The sequence below is a fragment of the Pelodiscus sinensis genome, chromosome 2 (genome assembly GCF_049634645.1).
Source record: "Pelodiscus sinensis isolate JC-2024 chromosome 2, ASM4963464v1, whole genome shotgun sequence".
NCBI classification, from domain to species: Eukaryota; Metazoa; Chordata; order Testudines; family Trionychidae; genus Pelodiscus; species Pelodiscus sinensis.
Window position 1 is genome coordinate 180,559,865 of NC_134712.1, and position 22,860 is coordinate 180,582,724.

The 22,860-nt window shown below is 45.1% G+C and overlaps 1 protein-coding gene across 1 annotated transcript in view; it reads left to right on the plus strand.

The window, feature by feature from the left end:
* Nucleotides 1-8,059: 8,059 nt before the first annotated feature.
* Nucleotides 8,060-22,860, plus strand: part of MRPL3 (mitochondrial ribosomal protein L3) — a 59,032-nt gene continuing 44,231 nt past the window's right edge. Inside the window, exons 1-5 of the mRNA XM_075921925.1 lie at nt 8,060-8,309; nt 8,635-8,813; nt 10,754-10,845; nt 13,447-13,545; nt 20,097-20,196. Coding sequence (XP_075778040.1) covers nt 8,218-8,309; nt 8,635-8,813; nt 10,754-10,845; nt 13,447-13,545; nt 20,097-20,196 — 562 coding nt within the window. The 5' untranslated portion in view covers nt 8,060-8,217. The remainder of the gene's footprint in view (nt 8,310-8,634; nt 8,814-10,753; nt 10,846-13,446; nt 13,546-20,096; nt 20,197-22,860) is intronic.

Genomic DNA, 22,860 nt, shown 5'->3' on the forward strand with positions numbered 1-22,860 from the left:
AAGAATGCAATTGCAGTGTGGATTAAACTGGTTTTATCAGAAAAACAACCATTTTTTTCTGACAAAACTCTGTAGTGTTGTGTAGTGGGGTGGAGATGTCCCCCACTACCAAAGGGGAGGAAATACCCCTCTGGAAGCCATTTTATGTGCAGCCTAGCCCCGCCTCCTCACCTGATAGGAAGTTAAGGGGCATGGCTAGGACTATAAGAATGCTGCCAGGGAGCTCAGTCAGTGAGGCTATGTCTACACATGCGAGAACATGTCCACACTGCCATGTGTGAGCTGTGCTTTTGCACAAGAGCGCCCATGGCAGTGTGGATGCTCTGTGCGCAAGAAAGCTCTGGTGGCCATTTTAGCCATAGGGCTTTCTTTCGCAAGCGTCCACACTGTCCTCTTGCACAAGAGCTCCTGTTAAAAAAGAGTGTAGCTCTTGTGCAAGGAGCCCTCTCTTACCACACCATACTGTAAATTTACTTGCGCAAGAGCAGGTGGGCAGTGTGGACGCTCTGCAGATTCTTGGGCAAGAAGCCACGAGTATAGACATAGCCTCAGAGACCAGTCTCTGGAGGAGACAGGTCTTCCCCGAGCTCCCTGACCTGGAGGCTGAGGCCTGGCTGGGGCCACCCACAGCCACCTTCCACACAGCCAGCGCAGACTGCCCGGGCTGGGCTGCAGAGGCTTGGCCAAGCCAGCCAGCAGAGCTACCCACTGCCCCAGAGGAGCCCGGGGCTCTGCTGGTGCCTGGTGGGTTTGCAGACCGGCCTGAGCCTGAGGTCCCGCTTGAGCCCAGAGACCTGTGGACACCCGGAGACCCTGAGGCCTTGCCCAGGCTAGAGGACCTATGGACTGACGGGGACCCTGAGGGCTTGCCAGAGCCGGTGGACCAGCTGGAACCCTGATGGCTGCCTGGGGCCTGGTGAACCCGCTGGACGCTGCAGAGCTCCAGCCCACTGAAGCCTGGATTGGGCCGCCTGGACCCTTCTGGGACGATACTGTCCTCAACTCCCTGACTGACCTGCCAGAGGTACAGGTACCTGCGAAGGGGGAGACGAGTGGCCCAGGGGTAGAACAGGCTGATAGCAACCCTAGGCCAGCACGTTGCGGGATGGGGCCCTTTTGAGCCAGTAGCAGCTGCACTGCTGCATCCAGGGCCCCTAGGCCGGGGCGCAGTGTAGTGGGTGGTCCTGTGGGCCCCCCCTCGCCACCCACCAACCGGGTGGCAATTTACCCCTCACCACTGCTGCAGGTGCACTGCCTGCCCAGCTCCTGAACTAGGAGCTTCTACAAACCTGGGTGTTTGATTGCGGCCACACCTTGCACCAGGGCCTGGCCGCCATTTGCTGCCCCGCCCTGAGCTAGGGCCTTGCCACCATATTGTGTTTGTTGCCCCACCCTGTACCAGGGCCCAGGCTCAGTTTATTGTGTTTGCCGCTCCAGGGCCAGGGCCTACTCACTGTGTTTGTTTGTGGCCATGCCTTGCACCAGGGCCTGGCCACCACTTGCTGCCCCGCCCTGAGCTAGGGCCGGGCCTCCAGTTTGTTTACTGCCTTGCACCAGGGCCTGGCCACCATTTTGATTAGCTGCCCCGCCCTGTACCAGACCCTGGGCTCAGCTTATTGTGTTTATCCGCCTGCCCTGCTCAAGGGCCTGGGCTTACATACTGTGTTTTGGAACCCAGCCGGGATCCAGGCCGGACCTTTTAAAGGGGCAGGACTAGGACTGTTGCCCTGCCCCGAACTGAGCTGAGAGACTTGAGTTTACATTAGACTTCTTCCCCCCATGGCCCGGACCTGAAGCAAGGCCGGGCATGTGAACTATTGCCTCTCACCCCGACCTGAAGCAAGGCCGGTTATAGACTCACTGACTTGGACTATTTTAAGGCATGATAGGATAGTGGGGTGGACTGGCCGCCCACTGCACCGGAGGCGGATGAATCGCCTCCTGAAGGCCCACCGACCTACAACCCACCCCTGGAAGGGGGGAGCTCAGACTGTTGTGGGCACTGCCGGAGGGCAGTGTCCCGAAAAGGATCCCGCCACCTGCCGTCTGAGCTAATTCCCAGGACCGACGGCTGGTGGTGCTGTGGCGGTGAGTGTACCCCGTTACATGTAGACATACCCCTCTTCAACTCTCTCTGTGGTTCCGGATACATACAAGGGGACAGGGTGAACAGGATGAGATGGGGGAAGATGCACATCATCTTGTCCAACAACAATCCCATGCGGAATATCACTGCTCCCCCAACAAAGAATTTGAAGTAAATTCATCAATGAGAACGACACAATGTTTTTATACCATAACCTGTGGGAGGGAACAACCTGTATTTTAGGTGGGAATCTTGCCCCTTTTGGGGTGTATTGTGCAGGAGCGTGGCTTCCTATCCAACTCAATCAAGGCAGAAGTTGGTCTTTAGCCTACAACACTACAGTGCATATTCCACAGGGAAAATTCATATATTAAAAAAAATACACACAAGTTCTTGCTCCTGCCTTGTAAATAATCCTTTTGATTATGAAAAGAACCATTGTGTTTCTCACTGTTTCTGTGCTGCTGGTTATTTATTGTCTGAATTTTGCTTAGCCTGGAGATGAAAACTAGACTAATCAGGTCAGGAAGTTCTAACCAGTTTTCACTGTCAGTTTCATGTGTACTAACACAGGCTGCACCAACCTTCCACCCCCATCTGAAGATCCTCCAACATGGGCTACTGGGTCCCTGTGCAATGTAGGGCTGGTATCCCTGATTCCCACACCGGTTCCAGCAGTGTACTTGACCGGGGTCCTTCAAGGGCCCAGGAAAATTCTTTTGCCACAGATTTTTGAAAATGTTGGCTATAGTTTAATTACACTATAAATCAGACCCAGAACCATGATTAAAACCAAGACTGCAAAACTCAAGCCTGATTCACTTGAGCAGTGTGTGTCCCAAGTGACTCATGTGAGGAGGTATGTGATTGGGTGCTGATGTGGTGAGTGGACCCCATGACAAGGCACAATCACAAGTGACTAGTTTTCGTTGTTTTGCATGCTGAACTCTTCTCCTGCGTGTAGCCTAGTGAGAAAAGGAAAACACAATGAACTTTCCATAGCTGTTGTAGATTGATAAGGGAAAATGTGCTGTGTTTCTGATGGAGGTGAGGTGAGGTGAGGTCTGGTCAGTAAGTACTGTGCTCTCTCATTGGTTGCATGCAGATTAACAGATAGGGAGCCCTTCTACCCAGAGATCAATCCTGGATGATCGCATCACAAAACGTATTTTACCATTGATTGTTAAAGGTAAATAAACATGGTAGGGAGAAACCTGTAGCTTACAAATGCCATCCTGCATGTGTAAGCTACAGTCAATGGTCTGAGGGGAAAATGTCATTGTCCCTTGTCTCCCATGTCATGATGACAGGCAGTCTGGAAACAACTCAGGCAGAGTCAGTGTTAAATATGGGCTTATTCTGCCCACTTGCCAGAAGATATAACCACAGGATCACTGTCAAATGAAACCTGTCTGCTTCATTTTCAAAAATCAATACAATCATTGTCAATCTACCATGCTCCCTCCAGGACTTGCCTTGTTGTCTGGTGCTGTGATGCACTGGTAGAGCTATGAGGCTGTGGCTGATCAGAACATGTGTGTGCATTGGCAAGGGGGCAACACACATGCACAAATCTGTATTCTCTGGGATGGTTTGGCCCCTGGAACTTTCAAACATGCCTCTTCATGCAAGGCTCCAAGGAACCTCCAACTGGGCCAACATCCACATCTGCTGTATAATCAAAATGCTAATAATGTGCAAAAACTCAGATGTGAACACTTGAAAAGAGGAGATTTTGAACCAGTATTGTTTTTTTTTTTTAAAAAAAAGACCAGAGAATAACTAGAAGAATAACTACATCAGCACCTTTTGGTTCATGTTCAGGTGACGGCTAATGAAGGAGAGGAGAGAAAGCAAAGAGGAATGTGTACAACTCTAAATTTATTACTACAGAATAGGGAATGTAGTCCTCATAAACAATTATCTCAAGAGCTAGTACTCCAATGAGGAACAGGCTGGGGACTCAGATAGTGAATCTGATGAAAACTGTGGGTTGCACTTGCAGAGTGGTAACGGCTAATAAAAAAAAAGTAGAAAGGCTTTTGCAGATCTATAAATAAGGTAACTGTATGCATACCAGCCATGGGATAAGAGTTCACAGCAGCAGCAGAGGCTATGGATATGACTCCCCACACTGAGATCCTGACCCAAATTCTATTGGCAGCCATCACAAGGAATGACACCATAGAGATGATGAGTGAAGCACCAATTAAATTTTGGTGACACATTTCTAACACCACTCAAAATTCACTTTGGAAAGTGTCATTGCTCATTCTTTCATCCTATTGACATCTGCCATGCTCCTGCAAGCATCAGAGCCTTGAGAGACCATGATGTCTAAGTATTCAGGGATGACCCTCCCACTCCAGAATGCCTGGAAATCTATAGGAGATACTTGAAATTTCAAATGGGAAGAAGGTTGAAGGACTCCATAGATTTTATATTTTCTATTGTTTTCCCCAGTGATAACTTTGGAACTGCCCCTGATCTCTTTGGAAGTCAGTGGGAGTTTTGCTATTTAATTTATCTTAATAGGATGCAGTGTGGTTCATGTCCCTACATATGAGTGAGAGTGAGAAAGACATGCAACTTCCCTCCTCCCCACTCCATGATGAAATATGTAAGTTCAACCCAGGAGCACACTATGTTGTCAGAGAATGAGAACGCTCTATTGAATCCTCCTGATTCTAGCCAAATTTTGCAGATCATGGTGGTCCAGTCTACATGGATCTTGTGATGATCTCCAGGAAAACACCTAAGACTCAATAGCAGTTCACCCAAGCAAGACAGATAGCATCAGGTTTCTCTAGTGAACCCTGTATAGGGATTTTAGAAAAGAGCATCACTGATAAGTGCCAAAGTATAGTATTTTTCTGGAAACACTGTCTTGGAATTAGGAATAGATATTGACATTGCGGCTGATTGCATTGTTGGACCTTGGCTAAATCCAGTTATAGGAAGCATATTATGGTTTTGAGACTGCTCGGAGAACTGCAATATAACGTAAACACTATTCCTATTACAAAGGAGAGTTACTTTATTTTAAAACAAAATGGTAAAAACATTGACCCGGGAATTATCTTGAGAATGAGAGGCAGGTGAGGATATGAACATTGCATTTCAAAACTGGCAAAAAACAGAAAGCAGGGACTTACAAAACTATCAAAGTAAATTATATGTTTTCACAAGTTATTGAACTTGATGTAGGAATTACTGAGTGATGTTTTGTGTTACACTGTTACCATCTAGAAATATATTTTAGAAGTGGGATGTTGTTCACCTCTTTCCAAACCAGTCCTTGACTTAGGGGAAGAGGGTGACATCCCAGGCCACTCTTGCCAGGACCATTCTGATGGAAATTGACTGGACTGTAATGAAATGAACTAAAAGTCATTGCATTTCAAATTGATGAAAGAAAATACTGTGACACAGAATACAAATAATCCATGAAACACACAACATATCGTTTCCAGATGCTTATCAGTACTCAGGAAAGTATAAGACCTTTATGTGGTTAGGACATCTACAGTTACATTAGCCAGATGTAATATAACTAAATACAGGATATAAATGCTCATGCATAGATATTAAACACTAATTTATTGTAATTGAAATGTAATTGCCTAGGATTAAGAAGAAACTTTTTCCTATGGAAAAGTTATTCCATAATTGTCCATGATGGTGATTCTTGCACTTTCCATGGGAAGCATCCGATCTGGAACTTTGTATGAGTCAGAATACTGGATGGCTGGAATACAGCTTGGACTGATCAATATGTTTGTATCTTCATTTATAAAGCAGGCAAGGAAGTTGAGCTGGTTAACATTTGGAGTTTTGCATATGATAAAATAGTAATGTTTCAAATGCCTTTGCAGCATAACCTTTTCTGAGCAATCTTACAAAATGGGAGACTAACAAAAGAAAAATGTTTGTTTATTATAAATTGGTATCATAACACTTCACATAACTGATTAATATAATTTCCATTTCAGTCACATCACACTTCAACTTTGCAAAGCACTTTAAGATCTACAGATGACCAGTGCTATATATGAGTTTGGCATCATTATTATTTGTGTGTCTAAATTATCGTTCTAAATAGGATCTGGTATTTTCAAAACTTTTCTCCTATGGGGTTTTGATATTAGTGTGAATTCAAGCATCTGAGATCTGTGTAAGATTCTCTCCTCTGCCCTGCGGCAAGAGCTCTGGTTAACAAACCAGCTTGAGTTAAGCCCGGTGTCGAACTGTTTCAGTCGGAATCCCAATTGGTTTGACCTCCTTCCAAACCGGTCCTTGACTTGGGGGAGGGAGGGTGATATTCCATCCCAGACTTGCCAGGACCATCCTGAGGGAAATTGACTGGGCTGTAAAACAGCTCCTGAAACCTGTGTTAAACAGAAGTCTTGGAGGGGTAGCTGTTTTAATCTGTATCTGCAAAAAAAAACCAAGGGCTATGTCTACACACACATCTTCTTGTGCCAGAAATATGCAAATGAGGCTCCGGACTATCGCCGAGCCTCATTTGCATACCTAATGAGCTGCCATTTTTGCAGAAAAGGCTCTTGCACCAGAAGGAGCTGTCTACACTGCCCCTTCTTGTGCAAGAAATCGGCGTAACGGCATTGCGCAAGAGGGGTTTTCTTGCTCAAGAAGGGGCAGTGTAGACAGCTCCTTCTGGCACAAGAGCCTCTTCTGCAAAAATGGTGGCTCATTAGGCATATTTCTGGAACAAGAAGCCACGAGTGTAGACATAGTCAAGGGCTACATCTAGACTAGCATGATTTTCCACAAATGCTTTTAATGGAAAAGTTTTTCCATTAAAAGCATTTGTGGAAAAGAGCATCTAGATTGGCACGGACGCTTTTCCGCAAAAGCACTTTTTGCAGAAAAGCGTCCGTGCCAGTCTAGACGTGGTTTCGTGCAAGAAATCCCCGATCGCCATTTTCGCCATCAGGGCTTTTTTACGCAATACAGTTTTTAGCTATCTACACTGGCCCTCTTGTGCAAAAACATTTCCGGAAAAGGGCTTTTGCCTGAATGGGAACCTCAAAACATTTGCACAAGTAGCACTGATTTCGGACAGTGGAACGTCAGTGCTTTTGTGCAAAATCAAGCGGCCAGTGTAGACAGCTGGCAAGTTTTTGTGCAAAAGCGACTGGTTTTGCAGAAAAACTTGCCAGTCTAGACGCAGCCAAGGAGTCCTGTAGCACCTTAAGGACTAACAGATTTATCTAGTCAGAAGCTTATGCAACTATAATGCATCTAACACAGTGTTTACCAACAAAAACTTATGCTCCCTACCTCTTCTTGTCCCCCCCTTTTTTCTCCACCCCTTTCTGCCCTATTTTAGTTCTTGACATCCAACACTGTGCCCACAAAAGCCCATGATACTATCTACATGTTTTGTTAGTCTTTAAAGTGCTACCAGACTATTTGTTGCTTTTAAAGTTTAACAAATAAATCTGTTAGTCTTTAAGGGTCACAGGACTAGTCCTTGCTTAAACGTAAGGACAGCAGTGAGGAGAAGCCTGTTTGTTCTGCAACCTAGCTGGAAAGCTGCCTGGGGCAGCTGGGCCAGGGGTGAGCCCTGCCATGGCACTTACTGCTGTGAAGAGCCTCCCGTCCTACCCTCCTGCAAAGACACAGCCTGACCCCAGCAAGTCCAGCCACCCTATGGACAGGCATGGCCCTGGGCACCAGTTTCTGGGGAGAGGTGAAACCAAGGTGGTGAGCAAAAAGCTGGCAGCCCAGCTAGAAACTGTGAACCCACGTGTCCTGGCCAAACAACCCCACCCCGCTGCCCCCTGGCGATGGTGACCTTCGGCTCTTTGTTGGCCTGCAATGACCAACTCCCACCAGCAGGGGGACGTTCTCCCTGAGCCACGCCCCTGTGGCTCCCCCAACATTCGCTGCGCCCGAACGGCTCAGCGGCGTTCGCTGCCCCTTGCTCCGGGCGCTGGTTGGGCGCGGGGTGGAGATTGAATCGTGACAGGGCCCCGCCCCCGCGCGGTGCCCTTCGGAATTCTTCCCCCCGGGCGGCGTTCGCGGAACGTTGTTCGCGGCCGGCGGGCCGGGCGGAAGGCTTTGCCGCGCGGACCAGGCTGTGTCCCGGAGCGGGCGCGGGAGCCATGCCGGGCTGGGGGCTGTTGTGCCGGGCGGGTGCGCGCCTGCTGGCGGGAGTCCCGGGCGGTCCCGTGCAGGCGGCGGCTACCGGAACTAGGTAGGTACCGAACCGGGGTGAGGGGGAGAGGCGGTAGAGCCTCGCGGCCGCGGGAGGAACCTCGCGAGCCCGGTGGGGGCGGGGTTGCTACCTGGTTCCTTGGGCACGTGACTAGCGCGTGCAGAGCCCCCCTGAGCCCGGTGGGGGCTCGCGTCACTGGGGCGCTGGTGCCCCGAGCTCATTGGGCTGCCCTGCTGCGTCCCGGCCCGCGCCGCCTCGTTCCCTAGCGACGCGCGGGGGCGGGAGGGGGGAACGGGCCGGGGCCGTTTGGGTTCAGTAGTTAAAACCGTTGCGCGCGTTAATACCCCCCCCTTTCCCTTGGTAGGGGGCCTTGGCGCTTTATAGTCCGGCCTGTTAATAGCAGCACCTGGTGGGACGAGCATCTTTCTAATGAGAACACCCAGTTCCTGAAGCAGCTAACGGCAGAGGAATACCGAGCTCAGACCGCCAGCAAACTGTGTCCACTGAAAGATGAGCCATGGCCACTGCACCCCTGGGAACCAGGTTAGTATAGGGAGAGAGGCAGCTCAGGCTCTAGTCGTCATGGTGCTGTTGCAGTGTGCAAGTAATATCCGACTGGTGTCATATGAGGTTTCTCCTTTTTTACCTTAGTCATTTTCTTTACTTTTACAAGAAGCAAATGACTTCTTTAGTCGTCAAGTTCCTCTCTTATTCCTGAGGATCTTCAGCTTCAACTTATTTATCATCGCTTTACAGCCACAGCCCCCTCAAAATCTGTTTTGCTTCCATATCCCTGGAATATGACTGCCATGAGCGCATCAAATGATACTACCTAAACAGCTGCTGATGTGACTAATGTGAACGACTTCATTCCGAAGCCAAGGACTTGGGCCAAGTAGCATTCCTGATTTACAAGGGACAATAGATTGACTCCCAGTTAAGGATTTAAACAAATAACCAGTTGACTGGTGCCTGGGAGCAGTCCCCAGCCGTGAGTGAAGGGCTGCACCAGCCCTGTCAGTGCTGGAGCCAGCAGCCCTATGCGGCTGGAAAGCTGTCAACCCTGGGGCGGTTGGGGGGGGGGGGGAGAAGGACGATCCAGCGTAGCTGGAGTGGCCCCTGCTCATGGGATCCTGCTTAACTGGTTAAACTTAATATTTAACTGTTTAATTAAACAGGCTTTACATTCCTACTCCCAGTCACTGCATAGAAGAGGTAACACACTAGGTAGCATAGTTTGTGTTTAAAGTCCATTTGTGTCCACAAGAACCCTCTTGACACAGACTTAGATGAATGCATTTTATTTTCTAGGTTTTTGGATGGTCCATTACTTAGCTTATTGTTGCTGTTAGTGGTGTAATAGTATAGTCAATTAACCAGTAAGCAATAGCTTATCACTTAATGCTATAGACTACACTCATTTCCTTCCTCCCACCCCCTGCCAGTAATTTTTTTTAGCAGGTAGGCCAGCAGCTCGGCTCAGTCCTGGCTTGCATGGGGTCCGGGACCTACGCCCACTGCAGCTATGCATTTAAAGTGTATTAGGAACCAGGTGGGCAGACAGTCCAGCTCAGTTCTGGCTCACTCCTAGTCCAGGAGTTCAGCTTCTCCTCCTCCCCCAGACAGGGGCTGCTGCCATCCCCATGCTGCTCCCTCGGTATCATAGGCAGCAGGGGGCTCCTCTGGAGTGGGGCCTGAATTCTCTGACTGCTGGTCCCACCCCTGGAGACTATAGAATAGTTGAGTAACCAATAAGAATTCATGAGCTTAATCAGCTATTCCATTAACCAATATTTAACATCCCTAGTTGCAGCAGTGGTGCAAGATGCCTCTGGTAAAATCTAGCTTCTGGCATTGCAGATGACTACTTCATATGCTTGGAATGGCCACTAAGCGATTGATACCATATGTAAATATTATATAACACATTTGAAGATGTTCTTTCTTCCCCACACGTTTAAAATATTTATTTCTTAATTATTCTTTACATGGGTTCTGTGTTCCAAGGTAAAGACCCAAACATTTGAACCGTTAAAAAGGACAGATTTGTTATACAGTGGCTAAAAATAAAATAAAAATTTAAATATTTAGAGTGGGGGAAAACCTAGTCAAACAATGTTTATTATATATACTTTTAATTTTGTTTTGGATTTTCATATTATCTGCAGAAAATTGAAATCACCTTTGTATTTTTCAAAAGTGACCTCAACAAGGAAGTTATATATTTTAATAAATACTGAGTGCATGTTGCTTTGCACAAACACAAGTAGTACATTAAAGAAAGCTTTCTATTCCCAACATACCCAGCAAGTTTAAAACCTTTTTCTCTTCTCTCTCAATTCCTTTTATTGGGGGGGGGGGGGGGAGGAGAGAGAGAGAGAGAGAGAGAGAGAGATCTTATAACATACCCTGATGATGAACAGACTTTGATTCTGTTTGATATTTAGTCTTACATTTCAATTATGGTCTGTTTTGTTCTAAAGGTTCCCGGAGAGTTGGCCTTGTTGCAATAAAGTTAGGAATGGCTCCCTTATGGACCAAGGATGGCGAAAGACATGCTGTCACATTACTTCAGGTAAGAGAGCTGCTTTGAATTTTTGGCCTTAAATGTTGAATTTATATTTTAAGAAAAATTATAGATTAAGAAATTAAACTCTGTAGCATGGGAAGGACTATTAAGAGGTGGGACCACAAAATTACCCACTTCTTCTGGGTTGCTCAGTGCATCTTTTCTTTTATATTTTAGATGATAAACTCTTCAGGGTAGGGGCTGTCAGGTTGCCTGGAATGTGTGTGGTCTGCTTGAGAGAGATAGTATAGGTGGCATTTTATTCCCTTTCTGGCTCCTCAGCCTTGGGAATTGGTCTGGTCCATAATCAAGTTGAAATAATCTCAGATCTGCTTGAAATTACAAAGCACTAACAACCTCAACAAGTCTAAAGTGGGGAAAAGTAAATGTAGGCAAGAAGTTCTCAATCCTTCCCCCCCCCCCCCCCTTGAGGCCTCCCCACCATACTATAAAAACTACACTGCCCTCCTTTGCCACAACAACTGTTTTTCTGCATATAAGAATCAGCGTCCGGGGGTAAAAAGCAGAGTTGCTCAGGCATTGTCTTCAACCCTGAGTGACATAGTTCTGATCCCCAGGCTTCACCCCCGTCTGGCATCCATTGGGGCTTCATCTTTCTGCCCATTAAATTGAAAGCCAACCCTGTTTGGTGGACCTCTGAAACCTGTTGACGCTCCCCCCAGGGAGCCCCGGACTTCTGGTCGAGAGCCTCTGGTGTAGAGCCAATTTTTTCAGATTTATGTCACTCATGGAATCCCCTTTACATGTGCCAGCATTAGATTATAGGTGTATGTATTTTTAACTTCTAAAACAAACTTTGTACTTTTGGATAATTTAAACAGATGTATAGAACAGGGATGTTAAATTTTAATTAATCAACTACAGGCAGTCCCCGACTTACGTGGATCCGACTTATGTCGGATCCGCACTTACGAACGGGGCTTTCTCGCCCCGGAGGTCAAGGTGGCGGATTGCTACCTGCGAGCTCCGGGGCGAGAAAGCCCCGTTCGTAAGCTGCTCCGGAGCCCCTGGTCTGCTGGAGACCGTCTCCAGCAGACCAGGGGCACCGGGCGGGTTCCCGCGCTTCTGAGGCTTTGCCAGAGCAAAGCCTCAGAAGCGCAGGGAACCGCCGCTGCTGCCGCTTCAGTCGCGGTGCCTGTGGTCTGCTGGGGACCGTCTCCAGCAGACCACAGGCACCGGAACTGAAGCTGCAGCCGCGGCGGGGTCCCGCGCCTCTGAGACTTTGCCAGAGCAAAGCCTCAGAGGCGCGGCACCCCGCTGCCGCTGCGGCTCTGCTCCCCGTGTCCCTGGTCTGCTGGGGGGGGGGTGCAGCTAGTGTGCCCCCCCAGCAGACCAGGCTTTTGTTTTGGACCCTGGGGCAGAGCAGATGGGGTGCTGCTGGATTGGTCCAGTAGCACCGAGGAGCGGCGCTACTGGAGCAACCCAGCAGCACCCCAGCTGCTCTGCCCCAGGCGTCCCCAAGTCAGCTTCTGCTGAAACTGACCAGCGCTGACTACAGGAAGCCTGAGGCAGAGTTGCTCTGCCCCGGGCTTCCTGGAATCAGCTGCTGATCAGTTTCAGCAGCAGCTGACTTGGGGACGCCTGGGGTTCTTAAGTTGATTCTGTATGTAAGTCGGAACTGGCGGTCAGTTTCAGCAGCGGCTGAATCTGGACGCCAGTTCCGACTTACATACAGATTCAACTTAAGAACAAACCTACAGTCCCTATCTTGTACGTAACCCGGGGACTGCCTGTAATTGAGTAGTCGATGGAATTTCCATTGATTAGTCATTAAGGGATGGGGTGGGGCACTCCCTATCCCCCATGTGCCTCTGCCTTTTAAATTTCAAAGGGAGAGGTGGTGTGGGGAACACTGGGCGAGCGTGGAGCCAGCCCCAGCACTGGCTCCTGCTCTCCCTCCCTCCCCCCTGCTGTCTCTCTCTGATAGGGGTAGCGGGGAGCAGAGGTGACTAGTTGTGTCACTACTTGACTATCCGATAAGCATATGCTTATCCGGTAGTTGACTAGTCATTTACATCCCTAGTATAGAAATTAGGAATGTGAATGGTTAACTGATAAACATCATCCTTCCCAGGTGATGCTTACTGATTTTGGTTAACTGGTGACCTGGCCACACTGGAACAGCCTCCCTCCTGCCCCTGTTTAAGTGGTTAATCTAATTAAATGAGATTTTACATCCCTAATAGAAATTCTTTCTCTTAATCTGTGTATTAGATAATTTTAACATTAGTTTTAATGAAGAATTTGTTTGTTTTCTAAAAGTAAAGTTGTGATAGTTGTACTATCTAATACAGTACTTAACTTCATGATTATAAAAAAACAACTACTCTCATTTTACTTTTAGGATTTACATAAGAATACTGTATTACATATGTTTTTTCTATTAGGCTTTCTAGTGATCTGTTAGAGGGTTCATTGTAAATAGTTAACTTTTTCTTTTGTTTGACCTTTGTCTTCTATTAGACAAATAAAATCAGGTGGAGACTGACTTTGCAAACACTGTTTAATATGTACTTTTAATTTAAATTAGACTATGAGTAGATGTATCTATTTTCAGACCCTTTTAACTGTGATTTATTTTTTAAGGTGAGAGACTGCCATGTTTTAAAGTACACATCAAAGGAGGAGAATAATGGAAAAACAGCTCTTCTAGTAGTTGGAGGAAAAAATTCATCTCCTTTTCATGTAAGTGTACTACTTCCTTTTCTTGGTTAGAATTATTTTTTTAAGGATCACTAATTATAAATGCTTTCAAATAGAACAGTGATATATTAATACAGGCCTGGGCAAAATACAACCCACAGGCCAGATCCACCCTGCCAAGCCACCGGATCCGGCCTGCGGATGCTGCGGGGAGCCTCAGGCAGGTTCCCCTCTTGCCTTGCCTCACCAGCAGGGCACTCAGAAACACAGCTGCAGAGCAGTTTTTCTTTAAAAACTGAGTCCAAAGGGGAGGAGGGAAGGTCTAGGAGCTGCTCCCGCCCCCAGCACAATCCCATTGGCTGGTTTCTGGCCACAAAGCACAAGGAGCTCCAGAGCAGATGGGTACAGCCTCTGTGGGGGCAGAGCAGGCAGGGAGACTGATTGAGGAACTGCTGTTGGCTGGTAAGTTTCTCCTCGCAGAGCATATATCGGGCACCCCATTCCTTCCCTTCCCCAAACCTCTGTCCCCTACTCCACATAACCAAATCCTCTGCTCCCCTTCTGTACCTATATCCCCTCCCAGATCTGATGCCCCAGTCCTCTGCCCAAGATCAGTCCCCTCCTGCCCTAGCTCAACCCAATACCTGCACCCCTTTCTGTACATCCATTCCCTGTCCTAGGTCACAATCCAACCCTCTGCACCCCAGTCCAGTGCTCCAGGTCACAACTGCCTCCCTTACTGTAAGCTCCCTTCTGCACCCAACCTCCATCACATAATACATCCTACATTAATGTCATGGAAGAGTGTGGCCCTCGACCATTTTCCAAATTCTTGGAGTGGCCCCCCCCATCAAAAATTGTTGCCCACCCCTGTATTAATAGGTTTTTAATCAATGATGAGTCTTTTTCAGAGGCTCATCTTTGTGTCTCACTCATCTTCACACACTCATGTTTCATAGGGTGTTTTGGGGGGGGGTGATGGTTTTTTGGGGGTGAAGCTTCACCCCAAGCTTCCCCAAAATCTGTTAGATAAATCTCGAGGTGAGGTCAATTCCATTAGCTTTATTTTCCTCTTGGAAATGGTACAAGGTAGGGATGTTAGATATCATTCAATTTAATAATTGTGTAACCATACCAAATCTTAGCAGTTGCATGATTATTTGATGGTTCCTGGGGACAGAGACGGCAGCCAGTGTGCTCCTGGCCCCGCTTCCAGAGAGACCCCCTGCCATCCTGCATTGCTGCCTCTGTAACAGAGGCAGCAGCATGGGGTAGCAGCAACCTCTTGTCTGCACGGAGCCCAACCTCACCACAGACAGATGCTGCACCAGCACCCCTCTGCGATGAGCCCAGGCCCGCTGCTGACAGTGGCTATGCTGGAATCCCGCCTCTTCCCCTCCTCCCCCAATCCTGCTGCCTCTGATGGAGAGGCAGCAGCGTGGCTGGGGAGGTGGCTCCATGGGAGCCAATACTTGGGAGAAGCCAGCTTCCCTGTGTTCTGGTTTCCGTCTGTCCCCTTTACCCTCCACACTGCTGCACCTCTGTCAGAGGCATGGGGTGGAGGGGAGGGGAGCAGGCGGCTCCATGGGATCCAGTGCTCATGGGGAGTTAGCTTAAAAGCCAGCGGGGGCACGAGCTCCTGCCTCTCCCCCGCTTCTTAGCTCTGATATAGAGGCAGCAAGTGGGTGGGCAGAGTGAGAGAGTTATTAGTATTAACCAATAAGCTCAGATTTATAGATTAATCGTTTACGCTACTATACACTAACATCCCTAGTAGAAGGCTGTATTATTGAAAGCTGCTTTGATGCACAGTATTCTATTGGTAATTGAGGGAACTACGGGAAAGGGGAACATACATCCACTGCTACTACAGGAAGCAGGTGTTTAGCCCTACAAACTTGCATTGGACCTAATTTGAGATCTTGTCCACAAATTTAAATCGCTGAAATAGGTGAGTTTCTCAGGTCCTTTTTCAATTCTGATATTAGAGTGATCATTTGTATATAGTGTTCCTGAGAGAAGAATTAAACATGCACATTTGTGAATGTAGCTTATTGATGATGGTTTCACAAACCACTAATTCAAATAGCTCTAAATGTCTGAAGCAGAATTTTGTCAGTTTTCAATGTCCAAAGCAATGTAGCAGTTTTGCCAGTCACAGGGGAAAATAAAATAACCTATGTCATGATGGGGAAACCTAGCCTTGCTGGAAAGAGCACATTTTTATGATTCATTCACATAAAGTGTTACACATCTCTTTGCATTGTTCTTGAGCTCTTGTCTGGTTGACTCAAAGAAATACAAAAAGACATTAAATGACCTATTTGCAGGTCATTTAGATTTCTTTTTCTTAAACGATTGTTACCTCATTTTTTCAAGCAGGAAATCTACTCAAAACCCCAAATGAAAGTATGCAAAGCTTTTGTAGGGAAAGGATTTATATTTCGAGGGATCTTAGATTAATTTAATGCTTGCATGTATGCACCTCACCAGTGTTTCCTTTAGTTTCCACGTGTCTTATCTCTCTGGTGCATGTCCCCTACTAGGTGAGTATTTTGCACTTGGTGAAATTACTCCTTGTCTCTTACCTGTATTAGCTCATATGAATGTAGTAATTTTTAAATTGCTGATGGTGCACTAGCAAAGGAATGCAAGTGTGGTAGTCCTGACTACTCTACAGTATTTTTTTTGCTTAGCAGAGTAACATAATGCATTGACCATAGAAAATACAGGATTCACGCAATTATATGTCAAATTTAAACTGCTCTTATTGTGATTTGTATAGCTTTCTTTGATGCACAATGTTTTAAAATGTCATATTGTTGACTCTGGTTTGTTAAATTATCTGTGTTCCTTTCTAGGAACTTTTTGCTAGATAATTCTATTAATTAGGTTACATTTATTTGTTTAAAATGGATATAGTTGAATAAGTTTATGTAGATCTGGGCCTATCTTTATTCTGAGGTTGAATCTGGAATAAATGTATTCAATAAAATTACGTAGCTTAAAAGAATGACATAAGTTATTTTATTTCTGTTGAGCAGAGGTGGGGAACCGTTTTTGGGTCAGGGGGCCGCTGATCCATAGAAAAATCATTTGGGGGTTGCACACAAGTGAAAAGCAAGAAACCAAAAAACCCCACCCTCTCTGACATGGCCCCTGACTGAGAAGGAGAAAGACATTCCCCTCACATACCAGACTGTTGGGGACACAGGCTAGTAGATCTTGTGTGCTCCAGGCCTGCAGGGGAACAGAGGGTAATCTGGAACACCAGTGTGGGCTTTCCTACACTGGTAGGGAGCCCTGAACCTTGGGGGCTGAATCAGGCCCTTGGGCCTTAGGTTCCCCACCCCTGCAGTTTATGCTTGTTAAGGACTCTGCAATTATAATGTACCTTTTTCTGGTTTACATTGAAACTTGAAGTTTCTTACTCTTTTATTTATATTTATCACTTTCTTGTTTTCTTCCAAATGTGAGTTCGAAAAGCTAAACTGGGGAAAATTAGTCCTGTGTTGTGTTGGCGGAATTCATGTTTCATTACTTCCCTGTAGTAGCATCTGTCCTCTCCAGATATTGACAGTGACTCACCTTAGTGAATTGTCTGATAAACCCCTTAGTAATTTCACTAATAATGAAGGTTTTATGTATTTAGATTATATGACAAATTATTTGAAATTTTTAAATGCATTTTTAGGAGTTTGTTTTTTAGGTTGGCAGATGCCACTGTGTTCCAACTAGATAAACTTTCAATTTTTTTGTTAATGCACAGTTAATTATCTTTTTCCCAAAATACATGGTACAGTGACAGTTTTATCAATGGCTTTTAAAAAACAAACTCTAGTTTTGAGGTCTGTTAATCATTTTGCAGATGTAGTCTGTTTTGCAACAGTCTGTACTGCGCTAATCAGTATGCTTTCAATAGACCTTTTAAAACTATTCACTTGAGAACACACTCAATATCTCTGTAATGTTTCCATTTAAAAATCTTTCCCCTATTTTTGCAAGGAGCCTAAGAATGTTTTACTTTTGCTTTGTCCATTAGAATGCTTTATAAAATTTTGTTTCATTTGCTGAAGTGAGACAATAGAAAGCTATAGTCAGATGTTTTGGTGAAAAATGGGGGGGGAGCTTTCGTATCCCTTGGTGACTTCTATCTAGTGGTTAGTCCTTTTCATGGGCCCATTTTGAATACACTGTTAAGCATTCAGTTTTTGGTCAACTAAACAAATATAATGTAACTTTCCAGTCTAAATACGTCTGATAAAGAAGATACCTATTTTATTTTTCGCTTCTGTATGCACTGTAGTACAGGATACAGATGATCAATCATTAAACCAATAATACAGCCAGCTCTGTAAAATGCATAGTTTAATCATAATTATTAAAAAAAACCTTTTGTTTAAAATGTGTTACCATACAAATTCAAGTTGGCAAATCACCTTTAAAAATTAATGGATTGCTGAACCCTGTACGGATTGGATCTCCCTAGTCTGGCACCCTTGGGACCTGAGCTGTCCCAGACCAAGGAATGTGCCAGACGATGGAAGGTCAGCCCTGCTGGCTGCTGCACTCCAGAGCTGCTCTCCTTGGGGCTGTTTGCCCTGCCACTGGCCCCTCTAATATTGGCCCGGCACGGCTCTCCACCCTGCTGCCTGCCCGCTGCCCCAAGGTCTCCCAAGGTTCTGAGTGGGCACCGCTTGGCTGCTGCCAGTCCTACTGCCACAATATCTTCTATGGGTTCCCAGCCGGAGCCACCCAGCCACCACTGGGGCCACCTGGCCACCCTGCCTTGCTGTTGGATCTTCCCTGCTGCCGCTGAGGATTTGGACCACCCTTCTCCGCCAGCCCAGTTACCTCAGACCTGCTGCCACCGGGGGTTTCCCGGCGTTCCTGGATGGGGCTGCCTGGCCACAGGTAGCCCAGCTGTAACTGGAGGTTCCCCGGCTGAGGCTGGGACTCCCCAGCCACATGGCCCCACTAACACCAAGGTTCCTGGGTTGCTGCCTGGTCCCGCTGATGCCGGGGATTCCCTGGACAGGGCTGGGGCTCCCCAACCACCCCCTAGCCCCATTAATACTGGGGGTTCCGGGCCAGTGCGGGGGATCCCCAGATGCCACCTGGCCCAGCCGGGGCTCCCCTGCCCCTGCATTGCTCTGGGGCTCTTCGGTCCAGCAACATCCATGCCCATGCCAGACCATGGATTTTGTCAGGCCAGAGTGTCCCAGATTTGGAAGGTTCAACCTATATCAGCATTCCTACTTAAGTGGAGGAGAAATATTTTCATAAAGATGTTTGTTTTGTTGGCCTCTAATGAAGTAAAAAACAAAGTAATTTTATCAGTTGGTTTCTAACCAAGTATAATATGTCTTTTGTTGTTCTTGTAAAATGTGTCTATATAAAGTTAATAAAATAATGAAGAATGCAGATTTTTTAAACAAAGCTAAGTAGCCTTAAAAAGCATCCTAGATCAGTTTGTCTGAAAGTTCAGAGAAGTGTTTTTATTAGAGAGAGGATAATTTCAGAGAACTTTAAAAAGTGATCCCCTCACAGATGATGTTATTAAAGAGTGACACTGCTATCAGTTGTTTTAAATTGCTTTCTAGGAGGTTTCATTAAAAGAAAAATCTCAGCTTAGCTACTGTGTACATTCAACTTCTGTTTTCATACACCAGGTTTCCATTTGGCTGGTATTGACCCATCCATTTCATCATATGATCACTGTGCATTTAGACTGTCATTACACTTAGAGGTCTTTTAAAACTTCTGAAGCTAAGAGGAGAAGCCAGTCATTTTTTCTTCATACACACAAATATTTTACTGCTTAGTAAACTTTTTATGTATAGTACATTTTAACTATAGAGTAATTTAAAGTGCAATCTGTTTTTCATATGTTGTTATAAATACACATTTATATTAATGATATCTTTTTACGGTGCCACAATGTGTATGTAGTTTTAAAGACTGTGAACCTCATAGCGTCGGGACATAATCTAAGGCTCTGATCCTGCAGAGAGGTTTTTATATACTTAACGTTATAAAAGTCAACATTCACTCAGCTTCACAGAGCACAAAGATCTATTTCACATCAGAGTCTGAACAGCAGAAGACTCAAAAAACAAAGGCTTTATGTAGTTAAAATACACCAAATTCATTTAGTTGACAAATAATCATTGGTTACAAATGAAAGCTTTTTTTATTTTATCAAACATCAGCAACTGCCTTTTAGAAACATTCGAGCGCTGAAACAGTACCAGACTCTGGACTGGTAACTATAACATCATCTGGCGGGACTGTGTGTGTATGGTGATTGTGTGTGTGAGTGACTGAAAAGCATATGCTACTGTTTTATTCTCGATAAATGTGGTGTACTGCCTTTTCCACTATAAAAGATCTTGCGTGCTTTGTTTAAGCATAACACCAATAATGGAAGACAGGAAGTTCATGGAGAAATGAAGCTACAGTAATTTTAATATAAAGTTTAAAGTCTTCCTGGAAAGTAAAAATGTATGCCATTTTTTTTTAAGTAGTACTGACAGATGTAAACATTTTTCATATTTTTAAGTTCACTTGTTTTTATGGGTCCTTTTTTCCAGAAATCAGAGTCAGCATTGGAGATTTTCAGAGAAGCAGGAGTACCACCAAAGCAGAAAACTACAATATTTAAGGTGTCAGATAATGCTATAATTAAGCCAGGTAATGTTTTTGAACTGAAAAAACCACATGTATCATTTAAGCTTAATTTAGACTTAAATAAACAGAAGACGTTAAGGTGCACTTACCTTTTTAAGTAGGAAAATTAATTAAAAAGTAACTTCTCCACAATCAATGGGGCCATATCAAATCTTTGAAAATAAGAAAATAGAAAATGGCCTTTTTTTCCCCTGGGTGGAGAACAAAATTGTTGTCTTCTGGCATATCTTCTTTTTGTAGTAAATCAGTTCCACCCCTTAGAAAAGTTATTCAGTGCAAAATGGCTAAAATGTGAATCCATGTTAGACATGATTGTGAGTACACTTCCCTAAAGGACTTTGGAGGTCTTATAAGGACACCATAATTGATGTTTTGCAGGAAGTTGGGAAAGTTGCCATTTAAGAGTTTTCCGTCTTCTCTGTGCTCCTCTGGTTAAGATAAATTAGGTACCTCTTGAAATGCCATTGTTTTATATTATCTGAGGCAAAAAGGATTCAACAAAATGGTGCATTTGGTTTCCATTAAGAATTTTGCTTTTGAATCAGGTTTGGAGATTTAACTTCCATAAAAATTGTTTTAAATGTTTCAGGATTTATTCATGTGTGAATTTGGGTTGCTTATATTTTGCCAAAGTAATTTTGCTTCGGGCATTTCAATAGACGACTTAATTGGTTTTATTAAGGCAGTATTGTGGCTTCTTTGGTTGCCAGTAGAGACAGTCTATGAACAGATCTTAGATTTTATTGCAGCTACTCATTAGTACTATCCAGTGCAAAATATGGAGAATATCAGATATTTGAAGCAAAGGCTGAAAGTTAGAAGCATTCAGAGTCCTAAATATTTACCACACATTACTGCAGCATCCTCCATCTTTCCTCTCTTCTTTTGATTATTTGCCTTTGTTTTCTGACTTAGTATGCTTACTTATTTACACTTCATGTAGTATAAATAAATAATGTAGGCATTTTTTCTGCTTGGTGATTTAGTAGATGGTCACATCATCCCTATCTCCATTCACTGACCAATTAATAGAATGAAGCAATTTAAGATAATTTAAGAATGAATTTGGTATTACAAAATTAGATTAAAATGTTTTAAGATCTAAATTTGTGAAAAATAATGAGAAATCCTGTGACACTTTAAAGACTAACACATTTATTTGGGCATATGCTTTCGTGGGTGTGAGCCCACTTTGTTAGATGCATGAAATGAAAACTTCATTAACTGGTTTGCAGTGCTTCTCAATGCTTGTCAAAATCCCAGGTAGGTTTTCTGATTTAGGTGAACTGCAGTGCAAAGTGAGGCCAGAGGCTCTTCCTGTATGAATAACTACTGCTATCTTCTGAGAAGTAACTTGGTAAGGAAAAAGATATGTGAATGAAGTCTATAATCGGAAAAACGTTTTCGGTAAGAAATTGTTTTAAGTTGGAAAAGGGAGAAGAGGAATTTTACAAAAACCATTGCAAGACAAGAAGAGTGGGCAGAGGGACAAAAAAGAATGAACATGAATGATATAAATACTGAAGTTTATGCATCTGACAAAGTGGACTCTAGTCCATGAAAGCTTATACCCAAATAAATGTGTTAGTCTTTAAGATGCCACAGAACTTCTCTTTGTTTTTGCTGAAACAATCTAACACAACTACCCTTCTGTAAATTATAAAAGCATTTTTTTTTAAATGCCACTATTGGTTGTGTTTTCAAAGTTTATAGGACTGCTATAAGTAAAAAACAAAATATTGTAAGCTAAGATCTGGATCCTGAAAGCACTTAAGCAGATAAGTAATTTTACTTATATGAGTATAGGTTGAACCTCCAAAATCCGGCAGGACCACATATGTTGCTGGATCAGAGAGCCCTGGCACCTGGGAGTGCAATCCAGCTGGGAGCTCTGATTAGGCGGACAGCAGAGGGACCGGCAAGCCTCGTTCTGGAAGCTTTTGCTGGGCGGGGTAGTAGTGAGAGAGCCAGTGACAAAAGCAGGACAGCTGGCAAGCCCTATCCCAAGGATCTCCAGTGGCACGTGGCAGAAGTGGGGTAGCCAGCAAGTGCCGTCTCAGGGATCCCCAGCAGAGCGTGGCAGAAATGGAACAGCTGGCAAGCCCCATTCCTGGGGATTCCTGGTTGGGTGGGGGAGAAGAGGGACCACAGTGGCTGGGGAACCCTGTCCCTGGGGAGCCCCAGTGGGCTGGAGCCCAAGTTCAAGCCTGCAGGCTAGAGCTCAGTGGCAGTGGGGCCAAAGCAGAGCCAGCTGCAGGGAGGGGGAAGTCCTGAGAGACTGGTGGCAGGGACCTTCCCATATCCGGCAAATTCCCTCCTTTGGGATGGATCAGGTCCCAAGGGTGCTGGACAAGGAAGATTCAACATGAAGTCCCATTTTCTTTAATAGGACTGTGCGTTAACTTAATTAGCAATGCATTGTGTTTGCAGAACCACAGGCTAAAATTATATTTGTATTAAAAACTTTTTTCTTTGCGTCATCATCTTGGTCATATCAAAATAAATTGCTTCATTGTTAACGCTGAAAAGCTATTTAGTTGTACAATACATTAACAGAGTTATTTAAAATGTTTTTATACACACAACCCACAATTTTCAAAAATAGAAGCAAAAAATCAGGGTAAAAAAGTACCTGAAAATGTGATACTCTGTGCTATGTTTGTGGCT